This window comes from Triplophysa dalaica, chromosome 3, assembly GCF_015846415.1.
Source record: "Triplophysa dalaica isolate WHDGS20190420 chromosome 3, ASM1584641v1, whole genome shotgun sequence".
Classification (NCBI taxonomy): Eukaryota; Metazoa; Chordata; class Actinopteri; order Cypriniformes; family Nemacheilidae; genus Triplophysa; species Triplophysa dalaica.
This window is the reverse complement of record NC_079544.1, coordinates 11,711,172-11,733,945: the sequence shown is the minus strand read 5'-3', so window position 1 is coordinate 11,733,945 and position 22,774 is coordinate 11,711,172. Positions and strand designations below refer to the sequence as shown.

The window sequence follows — 22,774 nt, the reverse complement described above, 5'->3', positions numbered from 1 at the left end:
TGCACAAAATAAATTAAGTTTTTAATAATATTGAATCATCATTTAATGTAATGAGTAATCATGTAATATAAATATTAGATATTCCATTATATATGACATGATTCTATTTGATATAAGTCTCATTCTATAAGCAGTGTAACTCTGCAGTAAACATGAAAAGCAGACATTATACAAGATGGAATACTGGTAGAACTTCATGCTTTTCTATTGCTCAGCTCTAATCTTCTTTTTCACGTCTCGGCCTGTACTTTGCATACAATCATGAAGGCAGCCATGTCTCAAATCTTCCGCTGGGTGTTACGATTGTGAGTATTGAGAGTGTCTCTCCCAAATCAGGTTGATCAAAATGGAACTTATATACTTGTACTTTAAAGGTCTCATGAACTGACCTTGTTCATTGTTTTATACTGTTGTATGAGGTCTAGTTATGACGTTCGAGTAATTTTTACATTCAAAAACATCAAAATCAATAAGTAGTAGTCTATTCTCTACACTGGTTTTGAGGCCAGCTCTTCAAACGATCGGTTTTAATGGGCGTAGCGCATTGAAGACTCGATAAGTAAACGCCCACTGCTTTGATTGGATAGCAGTTTGTGTAGTTAGAGCCTTCTGTGAATTTGGTTCGAGACGTAACGTTAGGTTACACATTAGCAGCATTCACAGTTTTTGCAGGGCATCAGTATTATCTGGAGACCTCCTGTGATTTATAAATGACCTCCCCACATCAGTATTTCATGTGACGCATTCGCACACGATGATTTTACTCAAATTTACTGACTTATTTCCCAGATGTAATGGCAAGGCTTTGCTTATTGTTTGTACAGTATAGCCTATAGTTGAATGGTGTTAAATGATATATGACTGTACCTGTCAGCATTTGAGACCAGTGATCCCGAACCGGGTGAGACACTGCGATCTCGTGTCTCAAATGTTACGAGAGTTTTCATGATAAATAAACAAACTGGAGACTCGCGGTAATTTATGGATATCACCCAGCACCTGAAATAATACCAAAACACTTCAAAACAGCTTTCATTATTCGCAAACGGTGTGTTGTAAAACCTTGAAAAATGATATATGAGCCCATCAAGTCACAGAGATGGCGATTCGCACGGGCTTAAGATCAAAGACAACCTCTGCAATTAATACAAATGACTAGAATTACCCTTGTAATGCTAATCTCGTGCGAATAGTGCTCAGGGCACATCAAGCGATCAAAGCATAGAGACACACAGTACAAAAATGTTTTACTCACATAAGATTGCTGCACCATTCTTATCGGATCCATTGAAGGTACATCGCTGCTTTTTAATTTTAAACTCTCCACACATCCAGTGTCGATCTCTGCCTTGTTGATGAAGGAATCCTCTGAGAAATAAAACGAACAAACGCTCCATATTTTTCCCACACATTAATTAAAAAATAAACTTTAACCACGCATTCATAATATCAGAATCTGAAGGAAGGTTATGCAGCGACTGTATTCTTCCACAACCAGGGATGGTACAATATTTAGATATCTTTAACGGCATGTTTGTTTGTTGCTTGCTCGCTCAACCTGGTTCCGCGCAACTTGTTACTTAAGTACTCCAGTGTGCGGGGCTAGAGACGTAGTCTCTGTGGAGATGGTGTTCAACCTATCAATGTTGTCATAGATAGGTGCATTCCAGAACCTGGCGGTCGCTGGGTCTGGTGTCAATAACTGATGTAATCTCAGTAACAAGGGCGTTTTCAGTTCTAACACTTACATGATGTTCGCGTGAATACGATTCCCTCTTATATAACAAAAGCTTGGGTTAAAATTTTGAATTCATGCCTCCTTTAAACAGTTAAATATGCTTAAATAAATAGGTGTCTATTAATGGTTCAGTTTGCTGTGTATGAGCTACATAACTATGTTTATATATAGTCTGCGTATTACCAAGCATTTACACGGATCACATGGCAAACCATCGTATTCATAGAGGCCTCAAGATATATTCTCAGATTTTTGGTCACATGCTCTTGTGAAGTATGCTTTGAAGGGCTGTGCCTTACAGGCAGTGCAAGTCTAAAGCGTGAGTTGTAATGCCAAACACAACACAAACATTCAAGTACAACTACATCATAGTCATAAACCCACATTAGCTGGAATGGTAGTCCTTTATTTAAAAAAATCCTGCCCGGTTTGTGGATTAGGAATAACCGGTCACATATTTCCTGACCCAGCGCTGAACCCCCAAAGCCGGGTTTAGACTGCTGTGCTTAGCTTTCCTGTGGTATGTGTATGATAGTTACAGGTTCCCAGGGTAAACTTCATCCTGGTTAGGTTTTTGGGGTTTTTGCAGAAAGCAAGCTCCGTAATTACTTTCTTTGTGCTGCTTTAAACAATGGTCGAGGGGTTAAACAGTACTCATTTCAAATGTCTGGGAATAATATCATATTGAAAAAAGTTGTTGTGTTGTTTCTTCTTTTTTAAGATGGAATGACAGCGTGTTTTGTCTGTATGTTTGAAGTTTGGCGCGGTGTTGTGTTTTACGTGCTCTGTTAATCTGTCAGGCATCATTAAGTCTCTCATTATCATGTGCCACCCTGCTGGCATTGTGATCTCTTTCAGCTTCTGATTGACAACTTCCCTCTGTGCTCGCACCCCCTCACCCGCCCAACACGAAGAACTGATTTCGATCACCCGTGGTAATAAAAGTCACATGTCTACGTTGAACAATAGCCTTTCATTTGGTGGCTGCATTCATTATGAGCGTAATGTTAGTATTTAGCTCAAACATTCATGCTTCATACTAGGTGAGAAAGAGAGGGAGAGACACGTTTATTCAGGGTTATTCGTTATGCCCTAAACAAAGAAGTCTGGAAGTGCTTGTTTTTCTTTTCATTCCCCCGTCTATTGGATAAAACAACTTCTCACGCACACTCTTCTTCTTTGGCGGCGGCTGCCTTGGGCAAAGGCTACGCAAGGTGTGCCAGAATTGTACTGGCAAGCAGTTTTCTACATTTCCTTTCGCCTCAAAGCACTAAAACCTGCACAGGTAGAATCTACAGTTTGCGAGCAGGCTTCTGCCCTTATCGTTGATCGCAGAAAAATTATAACTTTGTAGTATTATCCTTATCATTTAATTGAAGTCGAAATTATTGGTTCTTTCCTCTCATAATAATTGAGAAAATGGAAGCCGCCCCCTCTCAATTGAAAGAAGAGCTTTTTATTCCTTCCTCCATTGTTCACCTGGCCTGCATGTTTCAGCTCTTCGTAACGAAGCGTTTGTTTGCCTGTATCTCTCAAGGGTACGCCGCCATACAAAGTCACTGTACTGAAAATATAAAGACTGACTTTACCTGTCAGACCGCACTGAGAAATTATTGGCGTCCTCCAGGCAATAAGGAGGAAGAGCCTACTCCCCTCTGATTGGTTCTCGCTCTCTCTTTATTCAGAACACCACAATTTCTTAAAGCCATTAGGCTGTTCTGACTGGCCCTTTCTCTTATTCCGTTTTTTTCCCCCTCTGTGTTGGGATGGGCTTCTTTCTCCTTTGTTTTCGTGTCACTGTGTGAGCCACAGGCTGTAGAGTGCACTGTAAGTCTCAGTGCTCAAGCAGCAGTTAAGGCGATGAATGGAATCCGGGATCCCTTTTGGCTGAACTCAGATCAGCTTTATGAGAAAAGTGGCTGTTGGGATGCCAAACAGAGACTGTGAACACAGAGACATGGCACAGGTAGGGCTGATTAACTACTATTGTACATTTATATCACTTGTTCTCTTCAAGGGCACGAGGTGTCCACATTTTTTTGCTGTCTGGTTTGTTTACTTCGGAAATGCTCATTGTCTACTTTTGTTCCAGTGTACAGACACCTGTGTAAGGAGTCAAGCATGTTATGCTTTGTTCTGCCATGATATTTTAAACCATATGGTAATGTCACACTGATGTCTTGGCAGTGATTTTGCTGTTTTCTTCAGCGTCTGTGGTGTAATACATTATAGCTAGACTTGTCATTAGTTTTGTGGAGTCAAGAAATTTGGAGGGAAAATTAGAGGAATTATTACTCTGTAAAACTGTACTATTTGGATGTCAAACCTGTAGAAATCTCAGGAATTGAGTACTGAACCCGTGAACTCCCATTCTATTTGTCAATTGTGTACACTTTAACATGAAGATTCATGTATATGCGTTATTGTGACTTTCCTTGATGTTAGTTTAATAAAAGATAATGGGGGCTGTTCTTAAAGAAACAGTTCACCCAAAATGAAGTCTTCATTTACTCTCCTTCAGGTCATTCCAAATCTGTATTCATTTCTTTGTTTAAATGAACTCAGAGAAAGTTTTTGGCCAACATTGACTACCATAGTAGGAAAACTGCTTAGTAAATTTCTTTGTTCTGTTGAACACAACAGAAGATATTTTAAAGGTGACATCATATCAAAACCCCGCTTTCTCTGAGTTTAAGTGGTATAATCGTGGCCATGGTGCATCTAGCAACCCAGAAAACATGAAAAATAAGAACCCAGTAAGTTTGTTTTGGTGTGCCTTTCCCTGCAAGCATATGAGAAATCGAGCAATTCAGATTTAGCTCCGGTTTTGATGTACACAGCGGATTTTATTATAATGTTAACGCCCCTTAATCAGCACAGTCCCACCCACTGCGATCTGCCATTGTTGTATTCACAAGTGACGGCGGTGTACCTGACGCCATGGCTAAAGTTAGTGGACAACATGCAATGTAGTCGCTGCACAGAGTCTAATCCTAGGAAGAGACAGCGGTGGATTTATTTTATTTTTAGTATAAATTCCTCAGAAAACATAAGTAAAAACCTGCTTGTTTGCGCGAATCACTTCAAACCGGAGTGCTTTTTAACCTGGGACAGCACAAGCAGGATTAGCTTCAAAGTTGTCACTCAACAGGGATCGAGACTGACTGAACAAGACAAAACTGCTGATGTGAGTAATATTTATCTACAGTCTGAATTGATGTAAATGTACCGTATATATAGGAGGATAACGTTAGCATATAATAGTGAAGGGAGCTAAGTCAGTCACGGGCTAATTAGAACATTCAAAGCCAGTGTTAAACTTACTGTATATAAGTGCAGATGGACACTTGGAGTTTAACTGTGTGAATGTTAATACATTATGTGCGTTAATATGTTTAGCTGCGGCAAGCTGTTTGTTTTGCTAATGAACAGGGGAGAACACTGCAGGGTAGTTTCGTTTTGAACGTCTCAAATCATTCGTGCTTAGGCTGAAACATCATTCACAGCTTACTGGTTATTCTTTCACATTGTGTGTGTAACGTTTTAACTTGTCAACGAAAACCGCATAAATCAACGTTATTCCGCTGAGATCTGCAGGTGCGCAATCCGTGGATTTTAGGCAAATGCAAACGCACAACGTGAGCGCTGTTTGCTGGGACGGAATTTTTAGTCTACAGGGACGTTCAGGACGAAACATAACCGCAGAGGAATTCTGGAAATATAATTTAGCTAAACCATTGACATGGCAGTAATACACGTGTGTTGACAAGCCGGACGGAAGGGGGGTGGGCTGTAACTCATGATCATTAAGAGACATGCACCAAAACGATTTGCTTTTAAACGATTTGGAACCTTTAAAGAATGTAGGAAGGCAAACAGTCCTGAAGCCCTTCTTACTGTCATTTTTCCTACCATGGTAGTCAATGAGGTCCAAGAACTGTTGGGTTTAAGCATTCTTCTAGATATCTTTCTCTGTGTTCATCAGAACAAAGATAATAATTCAGATTTTCGGAACTTGAAGGTGAGTAAAGGGTTACAGAGTTGTTATTTTTGGAGGAACTGCACCCTTAAGATGATAAAAAATGTCAGGGTTCTATAAAGTGGCTTCATTATCTTAAATAAGTTGATTTCATTGTTTTGTGTGGTTATTTATTTGACCGGGGTGTTTAGGTTACTGTTTTTTTTTATTTATTTTTATCGGTGTCATTCCCCGCAATCCAATTTTTCAACCTTTAGTTAGTGTGTAATGTTGCTGTTAGAGCATAAAGCTCAAAGTTCAGTGCCAAAGGAGATATTGTTCATAACAGAATTTCGCTTTTCAAGAACTACAGAGAACGGCTGGAATCGGACTACAGCCCTCTACTTCCCGGGTACATGATGTCACTATTCCGAGTGTTTTAGTAACCTACGCCCACAGGAATACGCCAAAAAAGGGGCGAGTCCTTCCTTAGAGAAGTCACAACAGACTCAGTTTTCAGACTGGTCAGCTTTACTAATCATAGCGTTTCGGAAGGAGGGACTTTATATAGACCGGAAGAAATCCAGTCGTTTTTTGAGAAGAGGGACAGCGGTTAACAATAGACTTGAAATAGGTGACATATAAAGCGTTTTTTTAAATTAGAAAGATGAACATCTATTGTTAAACACCCAAAAAACATAATCAAAGCCTCAAAAACAGCAATGCCTAATTTAAAATAAAAAAATAAAATAAAAAAGTATAAAGCATTACAAACTCTACATTTTAGGGTGGAGAACTGTCCCTCCTTGAAATTCCCTCCCTAGACTCCGTCCCCCCGCATTCTCCCCAACTTCCACACCTGTATATACAGTATAGACGGTTTTATCTTAATAACATAAACAAACGTAACTCCAATATTTTGAATTTAGACTACAATACAAAGCTCAACCGCTAGATGTCAATGTACCATACAATGTTTTATACTGTAAAATAATAATACAAATTAATATTAACCCAAATAAAATAAAATCGAAATAGTTATATTATTAGACACTAGCCAAACACAAACTGGAAGTTAACTGGGGGTCAGGCATACTCACGTTCGATGAAATCTATATAAAACACAATACAACACAATGCAATGAAGTGCAAACTTCACAATATAGATGAAACAGGTGTAAAAAATCCATATAGAAATTTTCTTTTGTTAACATAATACATTGTGCCCTATTTTGACTGATTTTATAAGGTCGAGATTTTGTGAATATTAATCTTTGGGCTGTCGTCATAACTCTTTATTTTTATTAATTTCTTAAACATCCTGTTTGGTTAGCGGAAATGAGGCAGTAATAGGTGATTCTTTATTTGTTCATGTCCTGCTGGGATGTCCTGATGAAGCTTTTCAGTTAAAGGCTCATCAGATGCGTCCCACAGAGGCTGTATTAAATACCAACTGAGTTAAAGGTTCACTCACACATTGTAGCAAAGCTCACCATCCATTATCCATCCATCCACAGCAAACCAACACCGATTGAGCATCAGTGCAAATAAAAGACATGGTGTGACAGTGAGACAACTAAAGCACTTTTATTTTTAATAAATTGTCCTCATACAGAACATACATTGAAATCTACTGTGTGTTTTTGTTCTCTCTAATCCTCCGGGACATAACTTGATCTTATCTGAACTTAAATGAACAGCACTGGAAAAAATCGGTTCATGCTAATGGAAATACTGCTGTGTCAGGTATAGTGGCATTCTGCAGCTGCTGGTGCCCGTCATTAAACAGCTTATGTTATTATTATGATTAATATCATTTTTTTTCTGTTTATGCACATAGCGGGTTACAAATGTGCCATTTAGACCCGTGCTTATAATAACAAAAAGGCGTGGTGTCGTGTGAGGCCCATGAATTTCTTTCATTTGTCCCAGAGGAGCAGAACTGTGGAACGTTCCGGTTTCACCCTGTACTGTCTGCCAGCTTTTAGCGCCTCGCTAGTTCCCAGTCCTTTAGTACAATCAAGCGTCTAGCGTGATTTACAGTAACAGCCCATCAGGTTTTGCATCAGTTTGCTACAAAAGCCTCTATCTCCTAGCTGTCAACTGTTATTTTTCCCAGGGTTTAGGGAAAACAACTTCTTTGAAAACAGTACTGAACTCTAAATAGTGTCCATGGTATCCACTATCCTGCCCAAATATTCTCCCCGTTTCAAAATTGCAGGGTGGATGCTTTCCCTTCCAGCATCTGAGACTCAAGTATTTTAGCTTCTCTGGCCCATACCGGTTCGTTTGTTCGACATAGAATAGCCAGAACTTTTCTGCCAAGGGCTAGTAGCTCAGTTGTGGGTACAGAAAGACTAAAGGGATGATTGGCTGACTCAAGCTTGCCCCTCCTTTCAAATCTGCATGTTTACCACAAGCCCGGGGCAGCAGCCAAACCTTCTTTCAGCTTTACCCTGGTGTTGGTGTCATGGACTAGAAATGAGGACAGCTGCATTGCTCTTATCCTAGACAAAGCTCACTCATTAGTCGTTCTGTCAGTACTGTATATAACTACACTTTAGTTTTCATTTGTGCATCTTCAAGCAAGGTCTGCTACAGGCATATAAACTTGGGAAGTAAATAGTGGTTCAACTCTGTGCAGAATGCGGTTTAATGTCAAGAATTTAAATAATTTCCTGGGCTTTTCTCCAGTGTCTTGAAGTATATCCACTTCCTGTCTGGAGTTATGCAGTCTTTTCAGGGTCCCTTGACCCTAGGATTTTATTGGCAGTCCTTTTATACTATGGCAGAGCGGTATTTTATAAATGTTGTCTGTCATTTGAGATCTTACATATTTTTCCCTCCTCTAAACACAGAGTTAGTGCTAATGTGCAGACTTTATTGACCCCAGCAGGTCCACAGACTCAAATCACAAAGTGTGTCCAAATTCTAGAAGTTGCAGCCAAGTAAATGAGAGAGGATTGACAGAAATTGCTTGAAGCTACTTTGAGTGTTTTGAAAAAATCGTATTATCATTTAGTTTATTACTTATATCCTGCATAGTGTGCATGTAAATACCTCAAATATAATAGGGCCAAACATTTTAACTGTATTTCATGCATCATTCCACAATGTGCCAGAACACAATTTCTAACAGTGTGCAATGTTTTTTTTTTTAGATATTGTTTTTTTTTTTTGTCATAATTTGCTTACCCTGTTGTCATTTCAAACCAGTATGAACTTCTTTCTTCTACAGAACAAAAGAAAGTATAACAGGACAACAGTGGTTCCTATTGACATGCAATGGTTTTGTGTCCATACAACTGAAGTGATTGGGTACCCCCATTGCTTGGTTACCAACATTCTTCAGAATATCTTCTGTTGTGTTCTGAAGAAGAAAGAAAGACATACAGTATAGCTTTGAAATGACAAGAGGGTGAGTAACCCTCAAACATTTAATTCAAACATTTGAACAGAATACAACCAACAGAACGTTTATATGCGAATCAAAATCTTCAACAAATATCTTAAAGACTGAATTATTTATGTAAGATTGAACAATAAGAAATATAAAATGAGGGAGACAGGGAGTGCTTCTGGACCAGTTTTTATATTCTGTTTACACTCACACAAGGACAGCATGTTTGTGTACTTGTATAGATTGCATGTGTGATCTAAGCTCCCAACCCCTGACCAAGCCCCGACAGATGCACACACATACTGAACTCATGTATACTGTAGATTTTTACAGAATCTTACCCGTTATTTAGTAAAACAAAATACTTTGTTAAATTCCATTACACAAATTTTTATTTTTAAGAAATTCATCAGATTCTATTTGGACCTGCCCATGACCAGTTACCTTTCCCCTATCACACACACTACCTCTCCTGCTACAACTTTTCTGGTTTTTGAAAGTTGATGAAATGATTATTTGAATAACTTTTCCCTTTTGTGCTTTGGTCTTGCTGTAACTGACATGCAAGTCTCTACAAAGCCTAGAGGCCATCCTGTGTCTTATAACAGCATGTCTGTCAGAATCTCTTATAGCACAAGAATAACACACATTGTGTTTCCAGAGCAGTTTGTAAGACTCCTGCTATCACAACAATGGCGAAGCCAATAACACGCCAAGTTTTTATCAAGCCATGCCCGACTTTCATCAGCTTTGCCTTCCTGTGACGCAGTCACATCATGTAAAGCCTACCACATATACTGACAATAAAACCAAAAGCATGTTAGAACACGTCTCTACCAAACAGATTTCTTATGCAGCTGAGAACTTAATTTGTGTAAAAGAATTGCACTTGTTATTCAGAACTGTTAGCGCAGGTGTTGTTGGCTTGTAAAACAGAGACTCGGTTTTCTTCCTCCTCTTTGTTTCTTTCAGGGCAAAGCAGATTTATTTAAACGGAGTTATGGGATAATGCCAGCATTGCAAACTGATCTTGAGTCAGAGCTTCATCTCTGCATGGGAACACGTTGATAAAGGATCTGGTTTCACTCTCACCTCCTTTGTTCTGTTTGGGGTCACTTGGTTTTGGCTGAACTCAGTGTGTATGTGTGTGTGTGTGTGTGTGTGTTTGATCATTTTAGTGTTGTCAGGTATTGGATACTATTTGAACATTTGGTTGGTTTTATTTATGAAGCATGTCCTGTGTCAAAACCCTGACCACTGAAGTTGATGAGTTGTATTTTTAGATAAGCGAGGGCTAACAGAATGACACGGCTAAGGGGTTAAGGACAGAACTCATGTACAGTATGCGCTCTGCCCAGACGTGAACAATATAGGAGTTCAACAGGATCTAATGGCATTCCACTGAGGATAGATTCTTCTTCCTGCACCTGCTGGTTGCTACATCATTGTGATCGTGTCCTTTCAACAGTGTGCTGAACACTTGTGTTCCACCGTTCTTGTGATAAGTGTTGATGTGATGGATAGCCACATTTTGGCAGAGCAGTGTGTCATATGGTATGAACAAACTATGAGCTTATCTATTTTAGGGGTGGAAATGTTTGCTTTGACAATGGCTTGATTTTCATTTATGAATCTTACAGTCTCAAAATATCATTGGGTAAAATATGAAAATGTCCATATTCGTCTCAAACATTGGTCAAAAATTATTTTAGGTCGAAACAATCCGTTTTATACTCTTCAAATGCTGGGTCATTGTCAACCCAGCATTGGGTCTAAAAGGGACAGACCCAACTTTTAAGGTGTAATTTAACATTTTAGGGGTTTAGATAGTCAGAATTTTTACATCTTGACTATAGTCTAATCATATGTGTGTCCGCGCATGTGGGGATGACACCAGCTGGTTAAAGTTACTGCTCAAAGTGATCACTACTCACATTGATGTACCAAAATGCAATCACACATTAATTTACAGAATTTGAATACATTATAATATACCTTTATAATAAATAAAAATAAGAAATGAAACAAATTAAGTCTGAATCAAGTCACAATGTGCAAAATAAATGTGTTTAGGCAAAATGCACAAGCCACAAATAGTAAAATGACTATGCTTTCAGTGCAGAGAATGACAAGTTCCGAAAGTCTGCGGCGTGCCTGTTACATGCTGTGATTTAGATTATATTTCTTTATTATATCTTTTTGTATTATGCAGGACAAAGTGCAGTCTAATTAACGAACAACGTGCATTTACAGACAAAGTGTTAATTCATATTTAAATGCCCAAACATTCAGTAAGTGACACATGTTTGGAAACGGTGTACACAATTCATTTGCGAGTCATCTGCGGGTGGGTGCGGAACGTGCTGCTTCTCTTTACTGGTCTTGCAGCACAGAAGACGGGGAGAGACGAGATCCTGAGCTAAGTCAAACCCAGACCTCGTTTTGATACCCAACTCTAAAAATGTCCCATTTCTTTACATCATAAATAATATTTTTGGCGGCGCCACTGCCCATTTAACCAAAATAGAATGATCCCCATTCCATAACACCTGTGCGAAGATTCGACTGTTAGATTTGTAGTCGAATCAGGCTCCTCCTATCAAAGCATCGAATCTTCGACTATTCGGGGTCACCCCTAATTTGCTTCGCTGTTTTAACCCAGGGGTCCCCAAACTTATTCCTGGAGGGCCGGTGTCCTGCAGAGTTTAGATCCAACCTACCTCAACACACTTCCTCCAAGTTTCTGCTGTGCCTAGTAAGATCTTGATTAGCTGCTTCAGGTGTGTTTAATTAGGGTTGGAACTAAACTCTGAAGGACACCGGCCCTCCAGTACCTAACCTGGGGACCCGTTTTAACCAATTGTTGGGTTTAATATAACCATTTTCGGCTCTAAAAAATGTTGGGTTATTCGAACCCATCGTTTGGTCAAGATTGGACAAACGCAACCTTGGGTTATGAATTAACCTATAGCCATATATTGGTTAATGTATTCAAATAACCCAGCATTTTAGAGTAGGTTACTTTTCTAAACCTACATTTGGGTTTGTCAATATTTACCCAACTATGAGATAAAAACAACAAAGCAATTTTAGAATGTAAATTGCACATTCAAATCTCCATAATTTAATTAAACTAATTGAGTAATTGATACAATTGATACATCAGTTGATTATTACTCAAATTTAATTCTATTGATTTTTAAGCAATGCATAAGATACATTGAATGTATCATCGATGCATTGCAATGAATTTTTACCTCAAATTTACCCCCATTATTTGCAGAGTAATCTGTTGTGTGCTCACTTTTCCCAGAAGCAGGCATTTGAACACTTGTGCCTGTAATCGCAGTTTGTTTGCTGTGCTGTGCAGGTGAAAACTTGAAACTAGTAACTTTGTATTAGCACCTATTGTATTAGTGCTCCTGTATGATATATCGCTTATTGCTCCTTGAACTCTCTGTAAGTCACCTTGGATAAAAGCGTCTGCTCAATGTAAATGTAACTAAACAAATGCAAGAACATGTACAGCCAGAAGGATCCGAGAATATTGTAAACATGGATTAATACGGAGCAAGTTGAGTCTTATGTAATGCACTGGTCATGTTTCAGAGATGCATGAGTGCATATCTTGCTTTGAGGCGTTTACATGGTCCATTCACTGTCTCATATGACATGTAACTGCAGTACTTTATGTGTGTAGTGCTGAGTGTGACAGTGTGACACTTTACTACGTTCTTTACATTCTCGAACTAGCAAAAACGTCTGAGCTGGGTTAAGAAAGTGACACTTTAAAAATGTCTTGTCATAACACCTTGATTATCATCTGGTTAAGTCTAATGAACAGTTACACAATGATATTATCAAATAAGTAGATTCTGACAAGTTCTGCATCACTCTGGGAGGCTTTATTTTATGATTTTAGAGTGATCTATTTATTGCAAATGATGTATCTTCAGAATCTGTGTCATTTTCCTTGCTATTGCAAAAATGCAAGAATTTGTCTAGCTGTAAAGACCCTGAGGACCAATTGTCTTTTCTTCTTCAAACAGTTGGTAGTAATAAGCAAAAATTTGAAGCTGTCCATTTGTCCTCAAAGGTGGGGAGAACTGAAGTTCTTCTCAGAAGAACAGTCCATAGGAGGCCTTTGATTTGACCCCTAAAAGTCTCAGCAAGTCACTGTTGCCCGGACAGCACTGTGTAATATGCACCAACAACTTAATTGTGTGTGCTTAAGTTGCCATAGGCAGCTTGTTGCATTGTTCCTGCTTCTTTCTCACGCTCCATGTCCTGGGAGGTTCTGCTGTAATGGGTTGGGTTATAGTCTAGGCGCTGACGTCCCTCACCTCAGAAACTTGGAAATCCCAAGCTGAAAATGTGTCAGTAAGTGCCTTCTCCACCTTAGACGCAGCTCCCTTGGCTTAATAAACTCTGAGGTCATCCTGCATGTGTCTGGACTGTTCGGAATGCTTAAGTCCGCTTTGGTCAGTTTTGGTATGAGCAATAAACTGTACATTGACTGTAGTCCTAAAGGAAACCAATTTCCTGCAACGTTCTGCCAGTTTCATCAGTTTTCAATTCAAATTCATTTCTAGTGCACTTTTACAAATTTTATTGTAAATATGAAGGGAGCTTTACAGTTAACACAGGGACGGGGACCCTTTTATTCATAGCGCTATTAAATAAGATGTATACTGTATATTTGCAGGACTAATTGTAAAATGTTGTCTGTAATGTACTTTTATAGTCCTGTTAAATAAATATGTATACTGTATCGTCGCTGTCCTTCTGAAACCGTTTTTCACAGTTTTTCAGTAAATGGAAAAAACACTTTACTTTTAAAATGAATAAATACTGTGTTGTAAAAGTTGACAAGCACTTTCTAATATTTTTTATTTCTTATATGTTTGCAAAACCTAGACAAAATCATAAAGGATGACTAACAATAATGATTTGTGGCAAAAAATAATATCCGCAAAATATGGAGAGACAAGTTTTCAGAAGGACACACTGTATTGTTATGTTTGACCCATTCTTGGTAAATATTGGACAAAACACACAGTGTGGTCTGTCCAATATTAACCAAGTATGGGTCAAAAACAACCCAGCACTTTTTAGAGGCCACCAGCGATACATCAGATTTAATAGGTGTATTAAGGGATGCTTAAGAAATAATATGTAGCACGGTATTCTAAATGCATTAATTGTGTTTTTAGGAAACATGTTTCATAATGAAAATAAGCCATAATGTACATGACAATGCGATAATAACTAAATGAAAACTGTACGTTTTGGATTAATAAGTCTCCTCCTTGTCACATAATAAGATAATTTAAAGGAATATTAGTATTTACAAAACAGACTTATTTGCTTAAGCAATGATCAAGATAATATAAACATTTTCATGGGTTCTCTGAGACGTTTTACAAAAGATGGAATTTCATGGGTAAATTGATACATTATATATGTAAGGGATTTTACCTGGCATTATAGCAGGATAAACCCCTTCAATGTCATTCAAGACTTCTCCACTTTATATTGGGACTCTGATCACCCTGTCAGGTCCAAGCTTTTCTGGGTTATTTATGTCAGTGTATTTTTATAATCATTCAGTTTGCCAGTAATGCTTTGTCATCCTTTCGGTCAAACTTAATATAGTGCTGGACAGAAGCAGTGTCTCAAAGGGATAGTTTACCCAAAAATGAAAACTCTACTGACCCACAGATTGTTCCAAACCTGTATAAATGTCTTTGTTTGGCTGAACAAACAGAAAGATTTTTAGAGAATGTCAGATCTAGTTCCCAAATTAACTGTCATGGAAGGGAAAAAAATACTATGGGAGTCAATGGGGCATGAGATCTGACATTTTTCCAAATATCTTCTTGTGTCTTCAGCTAAACAAAGAAACTTAAACAGATCTGGAACAATCTGAGTAAATAGTGACAGAAATATCCCTTTACGCCATGACACAGTAGCTTGAGACCGCAAAGCTAACCATTTGCTTTTCCAGTCCATTAAGACCAAATCTATATTACAGTAGAAGCCCAATGGTATTGACTTAATGAATAATTTGATCAAAAAAGGATTTGAGTTGATTCACTAAACTCTAAAGGAACAAATGTGGTTTTGTGCTTTATATGCTGATGGGGTTGTTAGGAGTTGATAGAAAGGTTGATTTGAAGGAACAGTTCACCCCAAAATGAAAATTCTGTTTTCATTTACTCACCCTCAAGTTGTTCCAAATCTATAAATGTCTTTGTTCTTATGAACACGGAAAAATATATTTGGAAGAATTCTTGTAACCAAACAGTTATTTTTTGAAAGAACTAAGAATATAAGAAAGCAAACAATTCTGGGGCACTTTTGAATACCATTGTCATTTTTCCTACTATGGTGGCCAATAACTGTTTGGTTACAAGCATTCTTCCAAATATATTTTTCTGTGTTCATCAGAACAAAGACATTTATACACATTTGGAACAACTGGAGGGTGAATAAATGTTGACAGAATTTCACACTGAATTACAATTTTAATAAATGTCTGAATCCTTTTGAGACAGAAGCTACGGAACAATTTGTTTTGCTTTTGAAAGAGCAAAATTAAAGGTACACTACTTAGAGTTTTTAACTTGTGATTATATGGATCTGTGCCATAAAGTGTTGTTTACTTAGCAGACGCGATTTCTTTGAGAATGCAAGGGAAGCTCAGCTTCCCCTATAATTGTCAAAAAATGAATGGTCAAATATATGTTCGAATACAATTTCGTTCAGAATCAGCTACTTAGGTCGGCTGACTCGATTTCCTTCTCATTCATTCCCGTAGCGTACAGTGCATTACTCTGTTGAAGCCCAGCGTCCATTGACTTCCATGGGGCTGCTTTAAACAGTTTTTTTTAAGTGCTTAGAAACAAGACGGTCATTGGATAATGCTGCGATTATGTCCCGCCCACGGACGCTCAGCGTCTCTGGGATGAATGGAGGAGTGGGCTGGCCCGGACTCCGAGCATCTGCATGATGATTGGAGGGTCTGTCATCTCTTTTTAATCCACTTTTATGTCCTAAAACGCTTGTTTTTTTGGGTCGACAGCTTATAAAAACGTATTTCTTGTTTTTTTTTAGCTTGTTTGCTTTAAACAAAGTCACATATCAGCTTTTAGACATTTTTTTTTTTTTTTATAAATCATAAATGACAAGGAGGCGGCAGCTTCTCGCAATGCAAAGAGACGGTTGGTGTGGGCGTGGTCTTCAGATTATGACGCGTATCACTCTGTGTCTCCATTTCCAACTCAGTCCCATTGTGGATTTTGCATGTGTAGTCGAAAGACAAACTGCTGCAACCTTCATCGTATATTTCACACAATTTCACACCACATTCATTGTTTCAGTTTAACATAATTCCCTCATTTCCCCCGTTGAGTTAAATATATATATATATATATTAGATCGTTTGTTCATTATATTCATATATTTCATATTTTATATTATATTCATATTCATATAGTCTGAACTAGCCAGCCAGCAAACTGCACACGATGGCAGACAGTGCTAATATTGTCGACCTGATTTTGGTAAAGCCATTAGAAAGTCTTCCTTACGAGGAGAAACTTAGAATTAAACAGCAGGGCAGATCAACACCTAAGATTGATTTAGTGCAAAAGATAGTGAAAAGTAACAGGTCTTTTCAGCTCTCCTGGTATGACAAAGTTAGCTGGCTGACTGGAAGTGCTGTGAAAAAGAAAATGTACTGCTGGCCATGTCTCTTGACATGGGTTACAGAGCATTTCCTTGAAAAGGAACGTAGGGCAGAATTTACATATAAATAAATGGACAATTTTTATGATTTAGGCCGAAAATGAGCTTCCCCTCTTTAAAAGATCAGCAGCCACTGTTACTTAGCAATTTGTACATTCAAATCCACTAGTTTGAGCCATTTAATAAGATTTGTGGAACGCTTGCTAATGGGATAGGTTAGCTTTGTTGCATGCTAATCAGTCATAGTTGATACACTTACGCCTCTATTTTTCAGTTCTCCTGGTGTCTCTGTCTAACAATTTTCCCCATACTATAGTTTATTCTAGTATGTTATTAGTTTTATTTCCTCATTCAAATTCTTTGGCGAGCCGCTGCATCCTTTGCCCCTCCAGAAAAACGCCCCTGATGTCAAGTTCATTTTAGCATGCTAATTTCCTCAAGAACCTAAACACCGCTCCTGTATTGTTTATTTAAACGTTGACCTTTCACATATAGCTTCCGTTTGAAAACCGTGCACATGGGTTTTGTGTACATTTCAATGCGGGGTGTATTTTCGTGAGTGCCTTTGTATCTATAGCCATGCTGAGTTGTCAAAACCGTGGTGGGAGGCCGCTGTGAGTGATCTGCTGGGTAGATGAGTGCTCTTCGACCGCTTTTGTAATTATAATGCGTTTTGTGTCAGTTCCCGGCATAATGCCTTCCCACCCTTTTTGTGTCAGTGAAAGCCTTCTGACAGAGTTCATATTCATTATCGGAATATCATAAGCCTCCTCACAGACCCCACAAAGCATGGTGACAGAGTCACGCCGTCTCGCTCATGCTGTGGAAATCTTCATCTGTTGAAGTGCGGGAAATCAAAAGAGTGGATGCTCTCGTTCGCAACTGTCATTCAGTCACAATGGTCTCATTCAGCAAAGGCCTCCGACTAAACTGTGTCAAACTAAATTAGAGAGGAAGAGAGAGAGAGGGGCAACCGGTAACTGGAGTTACTGGTCCTACGCCAAATGCTCTGACCGTCTACCTCGCAGTGAGGGTTGACACACTGAATAGCCCTGAGGGAGGCTGTCGTCACCCGGGGAACCGTAGAGTCTACAGGCTGCGAGACAGAGGAGTCGGGGTGAATTGGTTGTTGTTGTTTTGGGCAGACGGTGATTTGCGGACTTTGTTAGCACCAAAAACATGGATGGAACAGAATAAATGACTCTCTGTAAGGCTACAGTAGATGAGACTAATAATTAAATAAGTAAAAATGTGATTCACCTTTGAAATGTATTATTGTGGTTGAAACTCTAAACACGTTTTAATATAAATCATTGAATATTAAATGAATGTTCAGCCCTATTCCCACCTTGCAGAGAAGGTTCTTATGTTTCAGCAATATTTTTGCATCTTACCCACCCCCCTTACTTTCATTGTTTGAACAAATATATTTTATATTATTGTATTTCTTTCTTATTTTTTTTTATTCTTCTTCCGAAAGTTCCGATTATTACTTATTTATATGTAAACACACCTCCCTATTCCAGACTATGTAGGCTAATGGAGATTTCAGACTTTGCGTCATATTGCACTTTTCTTAACTTACAGCAGAGGGCACCCTTTGTCAAAAACTGAAATCCGATTAATACTGGGTAAAATGTGGATTTTGATACTTAAATTATATTATTCCTCCATGACGCTATTGTCAATTTAACACACCTTTTCATAGACCTGAGTCAACAGGCCCCTATTGGATTTAAATATTTGCTAGCAGTAATTTGGTACCCTGGTTCCCATTACATGACTCTGCATCCAGTTAATCCAGTTTTTCTTTCAAGGTTTCATGGAAAACAAAGTTTTACTTGCAAAATAGACATTGACATGATATCAAAATGCAAAGTGGCTTGTTCATGCAACCCCCCCAATTATTTTTTTCATTTATATGATACTTTCCTTACAGAATAAATGAAAGAAAAAAGGCTCTTATATATTAAATTGGGAGACGCTTTTATCCAAAGCGACTTACAAGTAGAAGAGCATTTTCTTCAGATATTTTTTATTCTGTCTACCTCAACACTTTGTACCCTATACTGCCCGGTTCACTTTGGAGAACTGCCTTTGGGGGCTGAACCTTATCACAATACCTTTTCCACAACCCCTCATCACCACTATCACAAACACGTAATATAACACAATAAAAATACAAGTATTATGATATATAGAGTACCAGTCAAAAGCTAGGAAACGCTTGACTGAAATGTTTATGATGATCTCAAAGGTCAAGTATGAAATTTAGTGACATCTAGTGGTGAGGTATTGAATTGTAACCAACGGCTCTCTCCACCATTCCTTCCGAAGCACTACGGTGGCTGACACAGCACTAAGATGTCATCACGTTTTCATTTCTTTGCCAAAGAGATGGCATATTTACAAATCGCGCTCTGTGGAGCAGTTTGTCCATTTAGGTCTACAGTAGAAACACATCGTGAATTCCATGTAAGGAGTATGTAGATAGAAATAGCTCATTCTAAGGTAATAAAAACAACGCTTTATCATGTAAGCTCTTTATACACCTCTAAAAACAGTTATGTTTATATTTTTTGTATTTCTGTCAATAGATCGTTGAAAAAAATTACACACAGCACCTTTAAAAATCACATATCTGAAATGGATGACTTGCAGAAGAACAGTCAGAACCCTGAAGAAACTGGGAACTCCTTCAATAGTCTTTAAAAAGCTTCCCTGTGTGACCTGTCTTATATAATGCCAAGAGTACAACTGTGCAAATTCTAGTCAAAGTGTGGCTACTTTTGAAGATGTTCAAATATAACAGTTTTGATTTAGGGTGCTTTCTCAACATAATTTCCACAATTACTACTGTCCTACTCCATAGTTTGATGAGTTACTCTTGTTTAAAGGGTGTAAAGTTAAGTGTTTCCAAAGTTCTGATTGGTGCTGCATGTCAAGTCTTTTAATATAAATGAAAACATTACAGGTATTGTTGCTGGGCGGGGCTTGAGAGGGAGGCACAAGATTAAAGCCTTAAAACAGACTCTGGGTGTTTCTCAGACGTGCGGTTCAACAAAATTAAAACTGACATAAAAAGACAAAGTGACTCATCCATTCCAACCCACAACACCCTTTATAATCCGCCACAGCCTGCACGCTGTTATTGTTACTGTCACATACTCCATTTACCCCTAGACTAGCCTCACCGCATAATTCAATCATTTCTTAGCTTGGGAGTTTAATGGTTAAAGAGTTCAGCGGCTGACACGGTTGTTGAACGGAGGAGCCGTCATTGTTAGGAAACCTAAACCATTGGCATGACAGGTTTAGTCTATCTCTCTCTCTCTCTCTCTCTCTCTCTCTCTCACTCTCCCTCGTTCTCTATGCTGTGAGTCTTAGAGATCTCCTAAACAGCAACAAGTAAGCATGCAGCAGCAACAGGCTGAGGAAACTCTCTCCGGGGATAATGAATAAAGAGAGAGAGAGAGTTAGAGGGGGAGTGAAAGAGGATTGAAGGTGTCCCCTCCTCAGCGCACTCACAATGTTGAGTGTTATATACTTCCTACGCAGCTTCTTCGAGGTAAGGGCACTTCAGCTTGTTTTCATACCTTTGTGTTGGTTTGGACCTGTTATGGGAGTTATGGATTGTTGGAATAGATAAATCTTGCTCTGTCAAAAGGATCGGTTATGGTGTTTGCGCTTAATAGGTTATCTTATAACAATGCTTCTTGTAAAGAAGACATTGTTTAGTTTAGTAGAGCGGAACTTGTTTGGGTGAAACATTTTGAATCAATAGTATGTGGAGCTGGCTCTGAAACAGTTGCTTAAATATAAGAAAAGGTTACCTTTAGTTGTATTTTATTTTATCCGGATTAATGCCTTTAAAAGGTCCTATAGCAGCATTTTTGTTGCTTCCTTGGATTTGTTTCCTGAGACCACATATGTGTCTGATTAAATGAAGGACTGCTAGTTCTCTTCCTGGACATTCTCTCACCTTACATTGAGTCAGTGAAGCTTCACCAATGAATGTGTCAGTGTGCATGCTTGTACTCGCACAGCCGGGGTGCAGAATTGGCAGCGTCTTCGGCGTTGTCATGGATTTGGGGAGGTGCTGTTTGAAAAATGGTTGGGCAAAACACTTTTCAGCTTGTTCAGAGCCGGACTTCAACTGAGATTTACAGATACTCTTAATGTAGAGGTAGGAGCCTCTTGACATGTTGCTATCTGCTTTTAGTGAGTCAGTGTGTGCAGGAAGTTGTTGCCACGTTACCTTTTACATTACATCACTTGCCAATGAAACTTCCGGTCTGTGTTTGGATATTATATAAGCGTTTGTTTGATATTTAATTTATATTAATATTTGATCGTAGTCTATATTTATTCTACGATAAGTACATACTACTCAAGAGTTAATGATTATTTTCTGAGGTCTAAAGGAATTTTAAGTTTCCCAAAGATTATTGAGACACAATTTAAAGTTTATACATTTCATAGTTTGGTAATGTGAAAAAATGTTATTGAATGTTATTGTTTTGTTCATGTCAAAAGCTTTCAAGTCGCAGACTGTAAAATTTCAAGGTTAATAATGAACAAAAGTACATACAAAGACCCATGCAAAGGAAAGCTTAATAATGAAGTATGAATGATAATGAATAATAATGATGAAGTTGAACATTTTGAGAAGAATATTATCAAGTTGAGCTGTTGGGTATGATTTCAATGGAAATCTTAGTCTGATATCATTGACTTTAGTATGTAAAGTACGTAAAGTAACCTGCAATATTTTAGATATAGAGACAAACTGTACGGATTACAGCTTTAAAAAAAGTGCATAATTGATGTTTATTGTCTGAATATAAATATTTATATTGTACACAAAATTTGCGAACTGCACCTGTGCGAGCTTGAGGAACTGATTTCATACTAGTGGTGGGCCGTTAACGACGTTAACGCAGTGAGACTCAAAAATGTTGCCGTTAATCTATTCTCAAAGTTGGGTTGGGAGCTGGGTCTATACTACGCAAGCTATGATGACTTTCACCTTGATATTTTAGCGCGGATGTATACCAGCTTAACTGCACTGTACGGGGCGAGAACGAGATTTTTCAATTCGCGTGATTCGCGTGATTCGCGGAAGCAGAAGCCGCCTCATCATCTCATAACCAGGGCTTCATTCGCGCGATTCGCGCAGCAAGTAGGTCTATTGCCTCTTTGCATTAACATATAAATCACTCGCGCTTGACACGCCATTCGCGTTTGGTCTAAACACTACATAACGTTACTGTGAAATTACCGCATCAAACATGACGTGCTAACATGGATGCAGCTATGAAGCCGCCGGGTTTGCTTCAGGGAATATTAATTTTTAAGAAGCTTCCCAATAGAAACATCGACAAGACTAAGGTTGTTTGCACCTTGTGCAATGCGGAATTGGTTTAAAAAAACACTTTCTCTCAACAGGTAGTGGTCTAGCTTTAGTTGAAACCAGTAACTTTGTATTGAGATCTAATGTATTATGGCTCCTGTATGACATATCGCTTGTTGCTCCCTCACTCTTTGTAAGTCGCTTTGGATAAAAGCGTCTGCTAAATGACGAAATGTAAATGTACTGTAGGAGCTCTTCCAGTCTCAGTACCACCTAAACGCAAATCATCCCTTAGCTAATGCGGAAGTAAACACAAGTTCATCTTATTGAACATAATTTAATTTTCATCGCCAATTATCATAGTAGAACAGCTTTCTCAAGCAGTTTGTGATGCATTTTGGAAACAGGAGATGAGCCCCTGGTCTAATGCGCCACCTGGCTTGAGAAACCCGTTCTCAAAGACTTACTTTTAGTCATTATTTGGGTAGCACACATATTCTGAATGCCTTCGGCAGAATTCAAATGAGCCGTTTTAATCTAGATTAATCTAGATTAATCTTGGATTTAATCTAGATT

General features: G+C 38.4%; 1 protein-coding gene across 8 annotated transcripts in view; it reads left to right on the top strand.

The window, feature by feature from the left end:
* arhgef4 (Rho guanine nucleotide exchange factor (GEF) 4) overlaps positions 1 to 22,774 on the top strand; it is a 72,279-nt gene that overhangs the window by 5,061 nt on the left and 44,444 nt on the right. Inside the window, exon 1 of one of the 8 annotated variants that reach the window (XM_056741119.1) lies at positions 3,520 to 3,704. The exons of 6 other annotated variants lie outside the window; for them this stretch is intronic. In XM_056741119.1, coding sequence (XP_056597097.1) covers positions 3,645 to 3,704 — 60 coding nt within the window. In that variant the 5' untranslated portion in view covers positions 3,520 to 3,644. Of the gene's footprint in view, positions 1 to 3,519; positions 3,705 to 20,072; positions 20,414 to 22,774 lie in introns of those variants that run through there. One more of the 8 variants, XM_056741128.1, reaches the window with a different exon arrangement.